This window comes from Schistocerca cancellata, chromosome 1 (assembly GCF_023864275.1).
Source record: "Schistocerca cancellata isolate TAMUIC-IGC-003103 chromosome 1, iqSchCanc2.1, whole genome shotgun sequence".
NCBI classification, from domain to species: Eukaryota; Metazoa; Arthropoda; class Insecta; order Orthoptera; family Acrididae; genus Schistocerca; species Schistocerca cancellata.
Genome location: NC_064626.1, coordinates 303,485,665 through 303,506,360, shown reverse-complemented (window position 1 = coordinate 303,506,360; position 20,696 = coordinate 303,485,665). Strand labels below are relative to the sequence as shown.

Here is a 20,696-nt window from a genome sequence, read left to right as displayed (position 1 = left end):
TTCTCAGCATTTTCTTCTTCAAATTAAAGCCGATGTTTGAACTGGTAGACTTCCCAGGATCGATATAGTGCATTAAACAGCCATTGCCGTCCTGTAAATATAAGTATGTCCATTTGCTAGAGAACTCACAGTGGGTTACACGTATGGTGACCTGTTCAATCGGACTCAAAAAGTTGGGATGTATCTTTTGCGCCACGCCGAGCGCGTTCCTCCCGCACGAAGGGAAAAACGCTGTTTTGTCCACCGTGACTGGACAAACAAACAGCAGGACAGTACCCAATTACACACAAGTCGTGGTTCAGCTTGGAGAGTAATCCTCACTTTGTCACTATGGTGCTCCTGTTGGACTTGTACCGGACGAGGAGCCACAGCGCTGACAATGGACTAATGTTCGGAATATCGGAGATTCTGTTTGACCACTCGGATTTGGGGTTTTCATGAGTTCCCAAAATCGATTAAGACGAAAGCCCGGATTGTTCCTTCGAAAGGGTACGGCTTAATTCCTCTCCCAGTTCGAGGCTGAATGCCGATGACCTCGTTGTCGACGGGGCGTTAAATCCAAGTATTCCCTCTTCACTGGACATGTTAGTTCTGATGGTATGGTGCAAAGGGTCCAGTATGGTGGTGTCAGCTGCCGAGAATTCCTCCGCGTTGTATGGCCGTGGTCCATGGAACTCTTATACCCCTGACGTTTCGTCCAAAGCTTCGTTGGACATCTTCGGAGGTGCTCCTGTTTGTGCTGAGTCTTGCCGACTGATGGGGATGCCCTCCGACGCTATTCCAGTATGCCTCGATTGTGTAGTCATGTCACATGGCATAATACTGCCAGGTCACGTTTCGGGATACACAGTGTGTAACATGTAATCTAAGACAACTGTGGTGTTCCAGTTGCTGTCGGGCAGTGATTGCTGTCGGGCAGTGATTGCTGTCGGGCAGTGATTGCTGTCGGGCAGTGATTGCTGTCGGGCAGTGATTGCTGTCGGGCAGTGATTGCTGTCGGGCAGTGATTGCTGTCGGGCAGTGATTGCTGTCGGGCAGTGATTGCTGTCGGGCAGTGATTGCTGTCGGGCAGTGATTGCTGTCGGGCAGTGATTGCTGTCGGGCAGTGATTGCTGTCGGGCAGTGATTGCTGTCGGGCAGTGATTGCTGTCGGGCAGTGATTGCTGTCGGGCAGTGATTGCTGTCGGGCAGTGATTGCTGTCGGGCAGTGATTGCTGTCGGGCAGTGATTGCTGTCGGGCAGTGATTGCTGTCGGGCAGTGATTGCTGTCGGGCAGTGATTGCTGTCGGGCAGTGATTGCTGTCGGGCAGTGATTGCTGTCGGGCAGTGATTGCTGTCGGGCAGTGATTGCTGTCGGGCAGTGATTGATTGCTGTCGCTGTTGTACTAAAGGAGGCTCAGACTGAATGTGCTGGCGTTTGTTTGTGTTGCAGGGCAAGTCGGTGGTGCGGCCCGTGGCCTGCCGGCCGCTGCCGCTGGCGATGGGAGCCGCCTCGCGCCTCGCCGGCGACCGCTACGGATCGACGCCCGTGCTCGCCAGGCCCGGCTCCCAGCTCACCCTCTACGGCAGTCAGTACCCCGCAAATACTGCACTAGCACTCTCTCTCTCTCTCTCTCTCTCTCTCTCTCTCTCTCTCTCTCTCTCTCTCTCGCTGCCCCCTGTAGTGTAACAAACACAATCCAGGAGTGAAACTTACTGGCAGATTAAAACTGTGTGCCGGACCGAGACTCGAACTCTGGACCTTAAGCTTTCGCTGGCAAGTGCTCTACCAACTGAGCTACCCAAGCACGACTCACGCCCCGTCCTCACGGCTTTACTACTACCAGTACCTCGTCTCCTACCTTCCAAACTTTACAGAAGCTCTCCTGCCAACTAGCACTCCTGAAAGAAATGATATTGCGGAGACATGGCTTAGCCACAGCCTCGGGGATGTTTCCAGAATGAGATTTTCACTCTGCAGCGGAGTGTGCGCTCATATGAATTTGCCAGGAAGTTTCATATCAGCGCACACTCCGCTGCAGAGTGAAAAATCTCATTCTGGAAGCGTACCTCAGGCTGTGGCTAAGCCATGTCTCCGCAATATCCTTTCTTTCAGGAGTGCTAGTTCTGCAAGGTTCGCAGGAGAGCGTGAGGACGGGGCGTGAGTCGTGTTTGGGTAGCTCAGTTGGTACAGAACTTACCATCGAAAGGCAAGGGTCCCGAGTTCGAGTCTGGGTGCGGCACACAGTTTTAATCTGCCAGGAAGTTTCATATCAACGCACACTCGACCGCTGAGTGAAAATCTCATTCTACAATCCAGGTGTGTTCTCTGGCCGTTACCGTCATTTCTTTTGAGGATTCATTGGCAGTAGTTCACGTTGAAAAATTTATTTTACTGAAAGTGAAACTGTAATGTCGATTGTGTTTCTATGCTAAGTTGTCTGTTAGATGCTAAACTTTGGGCTTTCTGTTTTGGATGGCGCACATACCAGACTTTAAAATTGATAGCTTGAGTAACGCTCTATTGGTGACACAATCAGCTGCGAGAACGCACGAAGACATCTGCGAGAATTCCCAGAAAATCATGCCCGCTCTGAAACTTACTATTACGCAAAATCTGACTACGAACTTTGATGAAAAACTGATTACTTAGAAACTAATGGAGGTCCCTGAGCACTATTTGACTGAACTGGATAACGCCGCGCAAACTGCTCTCGTGGCTGCAGCGCGTCTCAGTAATACAGCCTATACGATATTAGGCAGGTATACCAAACGACGACTTCATGATGCAATCAGGAGTCTACTATGGTTTTGTTGCCGCTATGTTTGCATATGGGTAAACTTATCGTATGGCACTTATGACCTACCAACTGAACCATCAACTAACGCTACTGCCTTATGATACAAAATGGCGGATGCAAAATTGTAGACCCAATACATCAATTCACGATGTAGAGTGTTTTGCGCTCGTTCAGTTCTGCTGTGTTCTTACAATGAAAATGCTCATTTCTGGGTGATAACATTTACACATGTCGGAGGGTTTTAAAGTTTGACATGTGTCGAAGTAAACTCTTTTGAAGCATCACTAAGTAACAGCTCTAAGGCCGAAATTGCAATTATCTACATTAAACGGCGACTATGACGTTCTTTCAAAAATTCTATCTTTGTGTGAACCCAAAACAAGAAAGTTAAACAACATAAAATTTGCGTACAAAAACAATGAAGCACCCACAAGATACGGGCGGATGTCAATGTAACTTTCAGTGTAACTTACACACCTTCGCCTGGAATGTAAATGATTAAGTTGTAATTCTCTGATGTGGGTTCTCGTGTTTAGTGTTGTTACCAGGCCTAGTAGGTTGTGTAAGGGATACGAACAGCATCACGGACGTAAAGTGATCTGTTGAGGTCTGAAGATGACGCGTACTCTTGTGAGCCACATGATCAGCACGTGACAATTTTAAATGGGTCTCCATTTGGCCGGCTGGTCGAAATCGAGCGATATATAGATTTATGGAGCCTTGGGATGTTATAGTGGGTGGTGAAGTAGGACTGCATGGGAACGTGAGGGCAGGAAGACTCATCAATTTACGACTATTATACTGCCGTAGTTTGTGTTGGTAATGCGTCCCGATGCTTTACTACCGCAATAAATTATAGCGCGTGGGAAAAATGAACACTTAAATCTTTCTGTACGAACTCTGATTTCTCTCGTTTTATTACGATGGTCATTTCTCCCGATGTAGGTTAACGACAGTAAAATACTTCCACGTTCCGAGGCTATAGTTGGTCACTGCAGTTTCGTGAAAACATCCCGCTGCAACGAAAAATTCGTTTTAATAAATGCCACCCCAACTCGCTTATCACATCCGTGACACTCCCCTATTTCCCGAAAATACAAAACAAGCAGACCTTCTTTGGACTACTCGATGTCCCCCTGTCAATCCTGGGATTCTTTTTATGGAATTTACTCAATTTTGCTATTAACGCTAAAATTCCCACAAGAAGCGTATGATCTGAATATATGCTTATTTCCTCTGTGAATTCTTACATTTTCTATTTGATTCCTCGTTTCTGAGTTAACAATAAAGTAATCCACTGGCTTTATAGATTTTTAAGCCTCGAGCCAACGCTGTATATTTCTGTGTAGTCTTTTTCCTGATGATTGAGTTGCTTATTTTTAACGGATTATATGTCCCAAACTGCCTTACATCTCGCCCACTATCAGTTTCTTGTTCTCCAAGAGCGCAAACTACTTCTGTATAGGTTGGTTACCGATTCTTGCATTTACATCTCCACATATTAACATGATCTTCATTATTTAATTTGTCTATTTTTCCCTGGTATCATACTGTTTTTTGTTATCTTTTCTTCCTTCTGCTGGGGTACGAACAGCTACTAAAGTGAGATATCATCTATTTTAAATTTGTGTCAATTCTTTCATTTACATGGTCTAACTTACTATCTTGTTTTTCATTTATTTTTCATTAAAATTGCTACACCTCAGTAGGCTTTTCATGACCACTACGTATCCTCTTATCTTATGGTTCTACCGTAGTGTTTAATATATAAAGTTTGTTACGACCTGTATTTATGCTTCTTTTAATATTTTGTTCAGTTCTACGCCTTTATTCCCTATATCTCGCACATTACAGATTTCTCGATACAGAATTCAAATTTGTCCTTAATTTCACGCTTAGCCCGTTTTCCCATGATCCACCAGGTTCATTTCCTTTCTTATTGTGAAGATTTAGAGTATTACATTTCTACAAAGAAAAGGGCACCAGCCTGTAGCCACGAAGTTCAATGTAGTAGCTGCCTCCTCATAGCCTTCAGATCTTGTTATCGCTAACAGGGGTCTGCGTCTTCCGCTGGTGCGCTGGACCGGTCTTCATCCTGTCACCCTGGACTATGCACTCCATATTTATGTCCTCTGGGAAGAGTGTGTTCCAGTATTATTAAGCCCTCGATGTAATGTACTGCATACAAACAGACGGAAATACGCATTTTATTTGAGTACATTGAAAAGCGATCGCATCCATTAAATACTCAAGAGTATGTCTACAGGGCAATGTAAGGCCAGCTATAGAAAAGGACTGCAGACAAACCGACTGGAAGACTCCTGAAGACTGATGATGATGACGATGATGATGATTCTTTTGACAGTCTGAGTCCATTGTCAGGTAGGAATGAGAGAGGAAACAGAGAAGATCCACTAAGGTGAATCGCGTTTTTTTTTTTTTTTTTTTTTTTTTTCCGCAGATTCGTGAAAGCGTCACGAAGACGCTCGCCCAGCTCAAGTAGTAAACACAAAAATCTACGTGATTACTTTGCAATGCACATTTAAGTGCCTGGCAGAGGGTTCTTCGAACTACCCTCCACAGTCTAACAGCGCGTGGGAAAAATGAACGCTTAAATTTTTCTGTACGAACTCTCATTTATCTCGTTTTATTAAGATGGTCATTTCCCCCTATGTAGGTTGGCGACAATAAAATACTTTCACGTTCAGAGGCGATAGTTGGTGACTGCAGTTTCGTGAAAGATCCCGCTGCAACGAAAAACCCATTTGTTTTAATAAATGCCACCCCAACTCGCTTATCACATCCGTGACACTCTCTCCTCTATTTCCCGAAAATACAAAACGAGCACACCTGCTACAGCACTACTGTATTAGAGGACGGACAACCGTATTAGGCAGTCTCTTTAGTAGACCTCTTGCTTTGTCGAAGTGTTCCCCCCAGCATTATCTGTGTGATCGTTCCAACTTAAATTGTTCGTAATTGTAAGTCCTAGTTATTAATTTGAATTGACAGTTTTTGAATTTTCATGCTTTACCGTGTAACCGAAATTTAACGGATTTCTTTTAGTGCTCATGTGGGTAACCTATGATTTGTGTAAATCATTTTGCAATTGGTTTTGCTCTTCTGGTAAGCGCACTATACTATAAATTACAGCACCATCTACAATCAATCTGGGGGCTGTTCAGATTGTCTCCTAAATCGTTTATTTAGATTAGGAACGGCAGAGGGCCTATAACATTTCCTTGGAGAACCCCAGATATCGCTTTTGTTTTGATCCGTCATTACTGTGGCCTTTATGCACACAGTTGAAGCGTTACTCCATAGGCATGCAATTTGATTATAAGTATCTTGTGAGTACCGGTGTGAAAAGCCTTCTGGAAATCTGGAGATACGGAATCAGTTTGGGATCTCCTGTCGATAGTATTCATTACTGCGTGTAAATAAGCAGTTACTTGTTTCACAGGAATGACATTTTATGAATCGACGCTGACTGTGTGTAAATGGGCTTTTTCAAGTTAATCCTACTGCAAACAGACGTCAGTGATGTGGGTCCCTAAGTCACCGGATTATTCCTTCTTCCTTGCTAGGGTATTAGTGTGACCCGTGCAACTTTTCCACTCCTGCAGTACGCAGCGAACGAGCCGTTATATATCATTGCTAAGTATGGGGCTACTGCATCAGCGTACTCAGAAAGAAGCGTGATAGGAATACTATCTGGACCGGAAGACTTGTCCCTGTTAAGTGATCCAAGCTGCTTCGTTACACCGAGGATACCTACTTCTTAGTCATGTTCGGAATTGCTTTAATTCGAATTCTGAAATATTCACTCAGTCTTCTTCGGTGAAGGCATTTCGGAAAAGTAAGTTTAAGAATACCGCTTTAATGACGCTCTCATCGGTAATATTACCATTGGTATAGTGCAGTGAGGGTATTGACTGTGTCTTGCCACTGGTATACTTTACATACGACCGGAATCTCTTTGATTTCGAGACAGCTTCTTTGTGGAAGCTGTTAAAAGCATCTCGCATGAAAGTCTGGTTATTTTTTCCAGAAGCACGAAATTTAGCAGTCTTGGAGATTTTGTGTTCTTTTAAAATTTGTATGCATTTTTCGATGCTTCTGCAACGGTTTTCTAACCTGTTTTTTGTACCATGGAGGATCACTACGATTTTTTGCTAATTCATTCGATGTACGAGTAAATATCTCATCTGCCACAGATACTCTCTCCTTGAATTTAAGCCACATTTGGCCTGTACTCAGAGCGGAAGGAGTGGAAACTCTCTTAGGAAAGCGTCAAGCAAAATGTATCTCCTTTTATAAATAGATATATTTTGCGTTTATTTTTAGTGGATTCGGATGTTGTCCTCAGTCTCACTGTAACTACCTGTAGCAAATAATCTCTGTACGCGTATGATGCTTCCTATTTGCTCAGGATTATTTCTTGCTTAGGGGTAAAGTGTGTTTTCGCAACCATTTACACTTGGAGTGGGCTTCTGAACTAATGGCTCAAAATAATTTTCGGCGAAAGAATTCAGTACAATTTCTGGTGGTATTTTATACCTACAACCGGCTTTGAACATGTATTTTCGCCGAAGTATCGAGGATAGGTTGAAGTCACCACCAACTAGAATTCTGTGAACGGCGTACCTATTTGAAATGAAAGTTTCTTTGAACTGTTCTGCAACTGAATCATCTGTATAGAAAGAAGGTCTCGCTAAAAGGAACACGTTATTAATTTACTCCTATTGCCATACTCACAGACATTACATACTTCGATATCCCTACAAGATAAATTACTTCCAACACGCTGCCACTAAGGCCGGGTTTACTCTATCATTTTTTTTTGTCGAAGTTGACGTGTCAAATATTTATGCCAATGAAATTTGATGGTGTAATAGGGAATTTTGTCAAATCTCGTCTGTCGTCCAGCAAATAGGATCAGACTATAAAAGTCGTTCGTCTCTTGTTTACTGTAATGTGAAATGTAACCACATGGACTGCTGGCGTCGCTACGCTATTTGACGTCTCTGTAGTGTGTTTGTAAACATGGCTTCAAAGTTAGTGTGTTCCTTCGATGATTTTCTTTAATAAACTTGCTACGACTGGGGTGAGGGGTGAACAAGGGGCACAGTGCATGCTATTAATTGTGTATGGATGAGTAAGTGGAATAAGCTGCAGGCGACTTCACGTCCACGATCACAGCTAAAGCCATCCGCCTCTACATATGGAAACATCAAATCAGCTTTTCAGCAAGCCAGAATAGAGGAGGTGATCACACTCTTAAAATAAAAAATTCTTTCTTAGTTTTCCATTCTACTTTATTTTTGAACTCTGGACACCACAAGTTAAAAAGCACTTGATCTGTTTCGTACTTTTTATTAATTTTGTAGTTGTTGGAACACTAATTCCATTGATTAAATTATTCAAAAATAAAAATTGTCCTTATTGCCCCTATAGTGTACGAAACATTTATTGCCTTCACACAGTCCCCCTTCAGTGCTTTATAAATCGCTTCACTCGTTTCTGGAATTATTTTGGTTAATGTGCAATGTGATATTCCAGTGTTGGTGTAAACTAGACCTCTCTCTTGTATCAAGAAATCCCAGTGTCACAGTTTGCCTGTCTTCTGCACATACAGCATTTCTCAAGAGAGTATTCTGTTTTGTAATATGAGAAGCCACTTCACTGAGAAAATACTGAAATACTCTCTCATCCATTCGTAAGCAATTTGTAAATAAGACTTGACGTCATCCATTAGCAGCTCTCGTAACAATTTTTACTGAATGTTTTTACTATCTCGACGTAATACCTATGGCTTCATCCAAGTATGATTCCTTTCTTTCCGCCGTTTTTCTTCCAAATACACAGTGCAAGTGTGGTACTAGCAGCTGCAGTGCATGATAAGTTGTCCGCCATCTTGAAATTTGATGAAAAATATGACATTGTAATACCCCTTTTTAACGCCACGTCAAAGACCTTTGTCACAAAAATTTGACTAATATTTGATCTTTGTCAAAGAAATATGATAGTGTACTACCGGCCTAACTGAGTGTAATCTCTTCTTTCTGAAGGCCGTTAAGTTCTTCATAAAATTTCCGCTAAACTTATCTTAGGCTTTAGCAAGCTTTCATTACCTGCAGACTTGAGCTTCAGTGGAACATTTCTTAATTTGGCGATCTAAAGTTCCAATCTTTTACAATTGAATACATCAAACATAATGATCAATAGTGAAATAGTTCCAAAGATATTTTTATTTACGTATTAAAAAGGTTAAATTAATACATAATGTGAAAGGTCTGAAGCATGTAAAAATCTGAAATGAGAAAACTTTCGACTTTAAACGAAATAGCTAAAGAGCCTTTGACTAATCTTCCTCGAAAGTGAAAAAGCAGATAACACATCTTAAAACGCTTATACACTATGATCTATTCACATTCACAAAAAATGTGGTTTGATGTATCAAATGAAAGCTTAGAAATTAAAGTTCGAAATAGTAATATAATTAATTGTTTTATTAATAAGAGTGGATGAAGGAAGGAATGCCCACGAAGAACGACATGTGGTATGTAACTACCCCTAAATGTAACACCATGCTTGACCCTCTTTGAAGGCAAATATCAATCGCCGAGGCTGTTGCCCCAGTTCGTCAATGACTTAATTTGTAAAAAAAATCTGGTTTTTCAGATCAATTTTTTTCTGTGAACATTTAGCGTGCACAAGCCACATACCCTGTTTTCATTCTCTGCAGAACGAAGCCACAGTTTTACTCTTCGTAGGCCGGCCGCGGTGGCGAGCGTTTCTAGGCGTTTCAGTCCGGAACCGCGCTACCGCTACGGTCGCAGGTTCGAATCCTGCCCCGGGCATGGATGTATGTGATGTCCTTAGGTTAGTTAGGTTTAAGTAGTTCGAAGTTCTAGGGGACTGATGACCTCAGATGTTAAGTCCCATAGTGCTCAGAGCCATTTGAATTTTTACTCTTCGTAGAGTAATAAACGATCTTTCAATCGTGCTTGTAGTTGCAGGCAAGGCAAGAGCAATGAATAATCTTTCTTACAGCAGGGAAAATTGTTTATCAGTAATATCAATGACTGATAGATCTGTATGTATTTGCGCTCTCATTTCCAAAAATCGTACCACAATGTTGCTTCCGACAAGAAGTTATCAGTATTAAAATATTTCTGGATATTTGTTGCTATCTTGTCAAATTATTTTTTGCACACATTTATAATTTGCTGAGGATATAATTTAAATAGATTAAATGTTACGGCATGCTCATCCGAAATTGGGATTGCAGATAGGAATTACTTTAATGTCCTCTCTGCAATCCCGATTTTCGGATGAGCAATATACGGAATGAAAATTCATTGTCTTTAATATTCATGTAGTGTGTCAGGCGAATGATTTAGTCTATAATCCTGTTTCTTAGCTTGTCTTGGTACTGCAAGATCCACATTTATTTAATCCGCCACATTTTCAAAAGGTGTAAGCATATTTTCAAATACTTGTATTGAATATTCCCTGTACTGTTTCAAGATGTTTATTATTTCTTGCTCGTGGGTATATATTTTTAATAAATTCAATTGAAGAGCCTGCAGAACCTGAAAAATTAATACTGGCATTGAAAAAAAAATTGTTATCGCGGCAAGAGAGACAACAGCCTTGGAGTGAGTGCAGGCATTGTACGATTGGTATGCCACCTGTCTTGATTTAGCATTACCATCTTGAATCAAATTCTCCAATTGGTTCACAATTATTGTAAAATAGTCTGAAAATATTTGTATACTTTAACGTTTTTGCATCCATCAAGTACTGCAACTCTTCTGGCCGAACTTTCTTGAAAGAAAATTATGAATTACTTGTAATGTACCAACTACATTTCTAACATCACTTAATTCATTTAAGTCTCACTTGATTCACATAAATCATGCATCACTAAATTGAGGAGATGAGGTGAAAAACATACAGATATTGCATTGGGGTACTGATTTCTAATTATTACTTGCACACCTCTTTCCTTTCGTGCCATTTATAAACATTTGTCATATCCTTGGCCAACTAAATTTTTTACATTACTGCACTACTGTTTAAAATCCAGAAAGTCTTCTGATATTTGTTTCCCCATTAATTTGTTCAGAAAATCTTAAACCAGCGGTAATTGCTCTACTTCTGCAATATCAGTTGTCTCATCAGCCAGAACTGAGAATGAACAGCAAAATTAGCAGCAACCATAATTTCATCAAGAATAATAATGCCACTAGTATCAATAATGTCATTCTGGATTCTTGCAGAGCAATAATTGGCATTTCTATTGCTAATTTCCCTGTGCCAATAACGGAACATAATAATTTTTGGAAAATTCCAGTTGTTTTCAATTTACTTCGACGGACAATGTCATTTGTTCCGCAAAACCAAAGTTGATACGACTTAAAATAATTTTTTTTCTGTTTTCTTCAATGATCATAGAAGTCGCATTATGTACTTGTAAATTTTCTGCCATTAGTGTAGCTTCCCTTATTGATATTACGTTGTTGGTTTAAATACTTAAACATTTATGTCACTGAGAATTTGCGTGACTTCTTGTAGCTTCATGAAAATCTTTATATCTTACAAATGCAGTGGTAATATATACCCTTTATAACCTCTATTCACTTTTTGTGTAAACGACACAAAAAATTTAAAAAGGGCGTCTTTGGAATGAGCTGAGTATGCGGGTAAAGGTTCATATTGACATAATCAGGCATGGTGAAAGACCCTGTTGCTGCAGAAATTATCATTTTTAAAGCTATAGTTTTCTAATGGGGTCCAGCAGTTCCTCAGTAATTCATATATATATTTCAAAAGACATTGTATTACTATTAACTTACACACCAGTGTCTAAAATCTTTTCTGCTCTTGACCTAGACGCGCCAGATGTTGAAGTGAGTGATTCTTCTACTACTTCAGTTCCAGAAATTTCCGGTGGCAATGCAGTGTCATCTTTCTCTTGCTCAGTGTCACTGTTGGCTGAATTTGGCTCAATTTTCCGTTTTTTGAAAAATCTAACACTCCTCATTTCTGTAAAAGAGGGGGAAAAATTCAGTGCAGCATAACATTTGTTACCTGACAAGACCAAATATTGCACTAGCCAATGGGGAAACGGCATTTATGTTAAGACACAACTTTGTTCCAGCATGGTAAACAATTAATTGTTTAGTGTTGTCTATGTATATTACAACGGAAGCAGGTTCACCAGTTTGTGGGCGTACTGGAGTATAGATCTCTACTTCTTGTTTCCTGGAATGTCGTTACGTGAATATGACAATGGAGCCGGTTGCGCTCAGGCAACATTTAACTTTGCCGAGCAGTGAATCATTGACTATGTCACAGAACAGTAAATTTCTTATAAGGAATTTCGATAAGAATACTGGTAGCCATTCAGTGAACATCTAGATGTCAGATACAGCGCGTGTGGAGTACTGTAGAGTGAACCTGATCGGTACTGTGATTTTAGAAAATCTGCAAAACACACATTTTAATATAGCCTTCGTTACCTGAAACCAAATCGAGAATATAGGAAAATGAGTGTCCGACGTGTGTATGTGTATACATTCTCACCTCCTTCCAGTCTCTGAATTACATAGAGGTGGGAGCCGTTGACGACTTTTGACAAACTGTTGAATAGTAAACACTGACTCCTGGCGGGCCGTGTCAGTCCTGAAAAATGTTCTTTCAGACTTTAGTCTACCGAAGGCCACGAGATTAACATTTCGTGTCTGAATACCTGGTCCTCCAATGTTGTTAAATAATCGTAACAAACCCTTACCAGGTTGGATCAATAGAAGAGCTAGAGAAGACTCAACGAAGAGCGGCGCGCTTTGGCACGGAATCGTTTATCGGCGCAAGTGTGTTACAGTGATGCCCAACAAAATCCATTGGCAGACGCTACAAGAAAGATGTTGTGTAGGTTTACTATTAGATTTCCGAGGGAGTGCATTCACGGAACAGTCGGACAATATAACAACTTTCTCTAACATACCTCTCGCGAAGTGACTGCAACGAGAAAATTCGAGAAATTAGAGCTAATACAGAGGCTTACCGGCAATCATTTATCCCATGCACCGTTTGCGAAATGACAGGGAAGGGGGATGAGTTAGTGGTACAAAAAGTTCGCCTACACCCTTCGTCAGCTTGCAAAGTGTAAATGTAGAAATTAACTGACCTGGCTTTCTCAAGCAGGTTACACTTTCTTCCAGCGCTAAGAAAATGCGTGAGGTACTATTGGATGTCTTTGGCACAGTGATAAGGAGTTCTTGACGAAAAAACCAAACTGCATTGAAAGCGATCGTCAAAGCACAAAGGAGCGCACACGCTACCGCGCGTGGCATTCTCCGAAACCCAACAGTGCTCCAGGAAATACGGCGTTTAGCAACCGTTGATCACATTGACCGCGATGGGAGCGAATTCATTCCACAAAAGTTGGAAAACGGTTACTTGCCGTCTAAACAATACGAGTACTTGGAAACAGGCAATAAAGGAAGACGGCACGGTACAGCAGAGCGTTTTGTTTTCCTGTTCCAGTCGCGTATGGTTCGCGGGAAGAACGACTGCCGGAAAGCCTCCGTGCGCGCTCGAATCTCTCTAATTTTACATTCGTGATCTCCTCGGGAGGTACAAGTAGGGGGAAGCAATATATTAGATACCTCATCCAGAAACGCACCCTCTCGAAACCCGTTTTGTTTTCCACGGTACAACAGCGAGCTCGTTAATATGGAAGGCAGAGCGACTTGAAAACGAATGAAGTCCGCGCTCCACAATCGAATGGCAGGTGTCACATTTTCTAAAGCGAAGATGGTAACTGCCGTCTTACTGTGATCAGTCACGTAATGTTACAAATTAAACGAGACTTATTTCTAGAATTGTATGAGAAATCTCTGGTTAAATAAGATTCTGTACCCCGAATTACAAGAGGGGTGGGCAGAGACAAGTTCCCCTCTTGTCAACCCCCCCCCCCCCCCCCGCCGCTTAAGAGCCGAGGCGGCAGTGGCGCAGGTGCTGCGAGGGTCCAGAGGCGGCGGCCGCCCTTAGCCGGAGACCTTGCCTCTCGTGGCCGCGGCCGGCGTGCCAGTTTTTGCGTGCGCGCCGGCGCCCGCAAGGCCGGACGTGGCGGCCATCTGAATACAAAGAGGCCGCGGAAACCGCAGCACTATTGTACCGCCGCTAACTGGTCAGCCCGTTGCTGTCGCACCTTTTCACTCCAATGACTGCTCCGGAACACCACGTCATCAGCCGCGACGACCTATGGTTCAGACAGGAATATTCAGTGATATGCCAAAGCAATTCACTCACCAGAATGCTCCACCAGTATGATTCCCCACATCATCTGCTGAAGATGCTGAACTCTTTCCTACACAGTAGAAAACTTTATGTAAACTTAGGTAAGAGTAGTGTTACGCGAATTGATAATAAAAGCTTGTTCCCAAGAGAGAAGTGAGATTCTTAGCCAAACTTAGGTAAGAGCCAAACTTAGGTAAGAATAGTGTTACGCGAATTGATGATAAAAGCTTGTTCCCAAGAGAGAAGTGGGATTCTTAGCCACACATGTAATGCTCTCTGAAGCAGGGTATTTTCCCAGATAGACTTAAGTATGCCATTGTTAAACCACTGCATAAAAAGGGGGATACGTCTGATGTCAACAACTACCGCCCAATCTCTCTTCTGACTGCCTTATCCAAAATTCTTGAAAAAGTAATGTATTGTAAAGTAGCTTCACACCTTTGTAAAAATAAAGTTTTAACAAAATGTCAGTTTGGTTTCCAGAAAGATTTTTCAACGGAAAATGCTATATATACTTTCACTAATGAAATATTAAATGCTCTGAGTAACCGGAAGTCACCTGTTGGGATTTTTTGTGATCTCTCAAAGGCTTTTGACTGTCTAAATCATGGAACGCTTCCAGGTAAGCTCAAATACTATGGTATGAATGGGACAGCGCTCAAATGGTTTAAATCTTACCTAACTGGCATAGCGAAGAAAGTTGAAGTAAGTAGTTCACATAATATGCAAAAAAACTGGTGATTTCTCAAACTGGAGAACAATCAAGAATGGGGTACCGCAAGGTTCGGTCTTAGGTCCTCTGCTGTTCTTAATATATATTAATGACTTGCCATTCTATATCCACGAAGATGCAAAGCTGGTACTTTTTGCCGATGATACAAGTATAGCTATCACACCCAACAGACAAAAATTAACCGATGAAATTGTAAACTACGTTTTTCAGAAAAATATTAAGTGGTTCTCTGCAAATGGCCTCTCATTAAACTTTGACAAAACACAGTACATACAGTTCCACACAGTAAATGGAATGAGACCATTAATAAATATAGACTTCGATCAGAAATCGGTAGCTAAGGTAGAATATTAAGGTGTATGCATTGATGAGGGGTTGAACTGAAAAAAATGAACACACTGACGATCTTCTGAAACGTTCGAGTTGAGCTACTTACGCTATTAGGGTTATTGCAAATTTTGGCGATATACATCTCAGTAAAGTAGCTTACAACGCTTATTTTCATTCTTTGCTTTCGTATAGCATCGTATTCTGAGGTAACTCATTCTGTTAAAGAGTGTTCATTGCACAAAAGCGTGTAATCAGAATAATTGCTGGAGCTCATCCAAGATCATCCTGCGGACTCTTATTTAAAGAGCTAGAGATCTTCACTGTAGCCTCACACACACACACACACACACACACACACACACACACACACACACACACACACACACACACACACACACATATATATATATATATATATATATGTACTTATGAAATTTGTTCTTAACAACCCGAACGAATTCATTAGATGAATTTTTGTATATAGTAAGTGGGTAATTTCCCCAACCCCACAAAAAATTAAAAATATTAAGTGTCATGTAATATTTCGAGTAATATATCTTGTATAGACAGCTTATAGTAACCTGACACGTTCCACATCATTACGAAGTGTCGTATTCATGATCTATGGAACAAGTACTAATCTAACCTAAATTGAGGCAGGAGTACCCCAGTGACACCCGGTACAATATTTTTACGAATGATGTGCCAGGCGAAACAGCTTTCTTTTGCCCTCTTCGTGGATGGCAGTGCTGTCTTCGACAACCACCCGTAACCCAGTCATTCAAAGGCATCTCGACCAGATTATACAGCGGTATAATTTCTGGAAAATTAAAATTAACCCAACTCATTGCGATTCCATAGTGTTCACAGCCAGGAGACCCCCAAACCACCAAATCTCTCTTCCCTGGTGTGACACGATTAAATACTTAGGTTTGAACTCTTGAGCAATGAACACACATCCGACGCCTGTAGTCGGAGTAGACTATACCAGTTACACCTATCGCTCAAGGGCAATGAACTGACCACCATAGTCAAGCTGCGCATACGGAAGATCGTGGTCCTTGCAATTTTACTTCATGGCTGCAAGATCTGGGACATAGGCGCAGATAAAAAAAACATGCCCACTATCTCGTCAATCATTCAACAAGAAACCTAATCACTTCACACAAACTCAGAAAATTTCCCTCGTAAGTTCATTACGGCCATCAGGTCAACTACAAACACCAGAGAGGCAGTATCACCCGCCACTTCACGGTACGTAAGCCAACCGAAGATCCCCCCCCCCCCCCCCCCCCCCACACACACACACACACACACACACACACACACACACACACACAAAGAACAAAACACACATAAACACCAACCCTATATGCTTCTAGATAGACAGACAGAATACATTAAGGCAGAGCCCACCAATCCTTCAAAACTACTTGGACGTGAATCTAGACATCGTCGGTCAGTCACCCACCTACCCGAATGCACAAGATAACTTTGCTCCTAAGCAGCTACTATGCCCACTTTGCTCACGCAGACAACCAATAGTAGTTAACTTACACCTTGATTATTATATCTGCAGCAGCTGCCATCAGTTGAAAGTAGCGGTTCACATACGCAGTACAAAATATTAGTTATGCTGTAAAAGAATCTATTTCTCCCGTCTTCCATTGATACATTAATAAGATGCCTCCCTAAATCTGGCAAAATTTATTTACGAAATGTATTCACTCATTGCGAATTCTTTGACATCAGCTGTATGAGGAATTATTATAATAAAATTTTTCCGGATCTGGACTCGAACCCGAATTTTCGGCTTATCGCGAGCGTCACCTTAACCATTTCGGCTATCCGCACACGCTCACCGGACCGATCCAAATCTCCATGTGGCGCAGCGTCTACATCCCTTAATGAAAGCAATGTTACGGGAGACAGACAAAGGTTGTGCTCTAACCAACATCGCTAATAGTTTCAAGAACACTGCATGGCGGATAGTCGAGAAAATCTATACGGCTGATCTCAGACAGAGATAAAACAAGTACAAGAAGATCCTCGAGAGCGCACACACTCAGATACAGCCACAGAAATTGATGTAGATGCAGACACAGAAAATGACACGAACACAACATTAGGTACAGACTGATAACACAAGGATACAACGCCTAAATTACATAATTATATGAAAAGCAGACATAGCACATGATTGGCTCATGCATCCAAACTGTACTTTAAATATGAAAACTAAATAATGTAAAGGAAAATCGTTAACAAAAACAAGGACATAATCACTGCACTCAAGAAATACTGAATACGGGGAGGCAAGGCTCGAAGTTTGGAGTTCCTAGCCCTCTACCCCGCCTATGGCACTGGTGAAGAGAAACAACACCATGCACACAAACGTACAACATAGTAGCACACAGACATCATTTAGAACCGCGTCTATAGTGCAGAGGGTATGCCAGACGTAAGAACTCAAAAGATGTAACAAGTAGTACTGGTTCTTAGCCAGTAGAAACAAATACACAGTCACTCATGATGAATTTCATTTATTAATGTAAGAAGACATAATTTTATACGCTACTGCAGCCAGGACAGGCTCGATGTTTCTACCGAGGCCCTCCCCACGTGGAATAGCGACACCACGAACCGTAAATTTATACGTTATATTTCGTTTTAACAGTAAAAGAAAATTTACCGATAGCCCCCTTTCCTATCTTTCTACTGTTTTCTTCTAAATTACTAACATTTATTATTCATAACTAAAGTAATTTTCCTAGTAATTCATCATCATTAACCCTGTTTTATTGCTCAAAACAATTTTTGCTAATCAGATGAAACGTGTACTATTATATGTAAAATTGTATAATATACGACCTGCTTTTTAAAACATCAGAAACACGCCTTTAAATATACAATAAATGAAACGGGTCCACTGATGTTTGCAACATTACTTGGATATGCGCAATGGGGAAAATGAAACTACGTGTTGAACGGTATATCGCTGTTGCTATCCATTTACGCTCGTAATAATTACTTTACAATGTCTGGTCTTTCCGTTCTGAGTCGGCAGCACTGTTTCTTGCTTCAGATATGCATTCATGTTTCAAGGAACAGTCGTTGTAAAATAAGCAAATTTAAATAGCCTACTGGCTGACTCCATGCCTGCACAGTCTAGGTCGTATATTTAGATCGACGGCCTACATTTTTATATTCAAAATCTAGTGAGACTACACTTTCTCTGACACTTTACTTCAGTGTATAAGATCAGCGGGTTCTTGTTTTGGTCGGCAAAATACAGAACGGGTACAAACAAGCAAGCTTGACCACAGTACGGATTGATTGTAGGGAACGAAATATAAAGTAGAAATAGAAAAATAATCTTTGTTCGTTTTAAAACAATTACATTTCGTTCGCATTTGGCAAAATGTAATAGATCTTTTACCACACTTACGAACGCCATCCCGGCACTGGTGATACATCGAAGGTGTAGCGCATCTCTCTTCTCTCTAACAAAGACAATGCTGTTCAAGTTGAGGTTACTACATCTCTCCCCAAGCTGTAATGCCTCTGCATTCCTCTCCCAGCCACACACTATTAATGCAGAAGAAAAGGTTCAGTCAGATGGCTACTCGACGTTCAGGTCTACACTCGTCCACTGTCTGTATTGCGCGTTCATTCTGTAGACACCAGCAATCACACTAAGCAACTCTCAGAGCGAGCTCGTACGCTGTACTCAGCGAACGTAAACATCGCCTGCAGGGACACAATGACATTAAGGAGTTAATGATGATAGTGACCGGGCCAAATATCTCACGAAATAAGCATCAAACGAAAAAACTACAAAGAACGAAACTCGTTTAGCTTGAAGGGGGAAAGAATAGGAACCCCCATTTTTATTACATATTCGTGTAGTACGTAAATAATTATGAATGTTTTAGTAGGACCACAATTTTCGCTTTGTGATAGATGGCGCTATAACAATCACAAATGTATAAGTACGTGGTATCACGTAACATTCCGCCAGTGCGGACGGTATTTGCTTCGTGATGCATTACCCGTGTTAAAATGGACCGTTTACCAATTGCCGGAAAGGTCGATATCGTGTTGATGTAAGGCTATTGAGATCAAAATGCCCAACGGGCGTGTGCTATGTATGCTGCCGGATAGTTACGTTATTTAAGGAAACAGTAAGTGTTCAGCCACATGTGGAACGTCAACCACGACCTGCAACAAATGATGATGCCCAAGTAGGTGTTTTCGCTGCTGTCGTGGCTAATCCGCACAGCAGTAGCAGAAAAATTGCGCGACAATCGGGAATCTCAAAAACGTCGGTGTTAAGAGTGATACTATGCACCAGGAATTGCATGGCGACGACTTCGAACGTCGTGTACGGTTCTGCCACTGGGCGCAAGAGAAATTACGGGCCGATGACAGATTTTTTGCACGAGTTCTATTTAGCAACGAAGCGTCTTTCACCAACAGCGGTAACTTAAACCGGAATAATATCCACTATTGGGCAACAGAAAATCCACAATGGCTGCGACAAGTGGAACATCAGCGATCTTGGCGGGTTAATGTATGGTGCGGCATTATGGGAGGAAGGATAATTGGCCCCCATTTTATCGATGGCAATCTAAATGGTGCAATGTGTGCTGATTTCGTACGTCACGTTCCACCGATGTTACTACAAGATGTTTCACTGCATGACAGAATGGCGATGTACTTCCAACATGACGGATGTCCGGCACATAGCTCGCGTGCGGTTGAAGCGGTATTGAATAGCGTACTTCATGACAGGTGGTTTGGTCGTCGAAGCACCATACCATGGCCCGCACGTTCACCGGATCTGACGTCCCCGGATTTCTTTCTGTGGGGAAAGTTGAAGGATATTTGCTAGCGTGATCCAACGACAACGCCTGACAACATGCGTCTGCGCATTGTCAATACATGTGCGAACATTACGGAAGGCGAACTGTTCGCTGTTGAGAGGAATGTCGTTACACGTATTGCCAAATGCATTGAAGTTGACGGACATCATTTTGAGCATTTATTGCATTAATGTGGTATTTACAGGTAGTCACGCTGTAACAACATGCGTTCTCAGAAATAAGTTCACAAAGGTACATATATCACATTGGAACAACCGAAATAAAATGTTCAAACGTACCTACGTTCTGTATTTTAATTTAAAAAACCTACCAGTTACCAACTGTTCGTCTAAAATTGTGAGCCATATGTTTGTGACTATTACAGCGCCATCTATCACAAAGCGAAAAAAGTGGTCCAACTAAAACATTCATATTTCTTTATGTACTACACGACTATGTAATAAAAAATGGGGTTTCCTATTTAAAGAAACGCAGTTGATATGCGTTTGACCTATGGCAGTGCCATCTAGCGGGCCAACCATAGTTCCATCTGGTTTCCCCCTTCAAGCTAGACAAGTTTCGTTCTTTGTAGTTTTTTCGTTTGACGCTTATTTCGTGAGATATTTGGCCCGGTCACGATTAGTGGACCACCCTGTATCTCCTGTCAGACCTATC

At 41.6% G+C, this 20,696-nt stretch overlaps 1 protein-coding gene across 1 annotated transcript in view; it reads left to right on the top strand.

Annotated features, from left to right (window-relative positions):
• The window catches only part of LOC126172354 (leucine zipper putative tumor suppressor 2-like), a 151,477-nt gene that overhangs the window by 83,895 nt on the left and 46,886 nt on the right, over positions 1–20,696 (top strand). Inside the window, exon 2 of the mRNA XM_049920879.1 lies at positions 1,433–1,568. Coding sequence (XP_049776836.1) covers positions 1,433–1,568 — 136 coding nt within the window. The remainder of the gene's footprint in view (positions 1–1,432; positions 1,569–20,696) is intronic.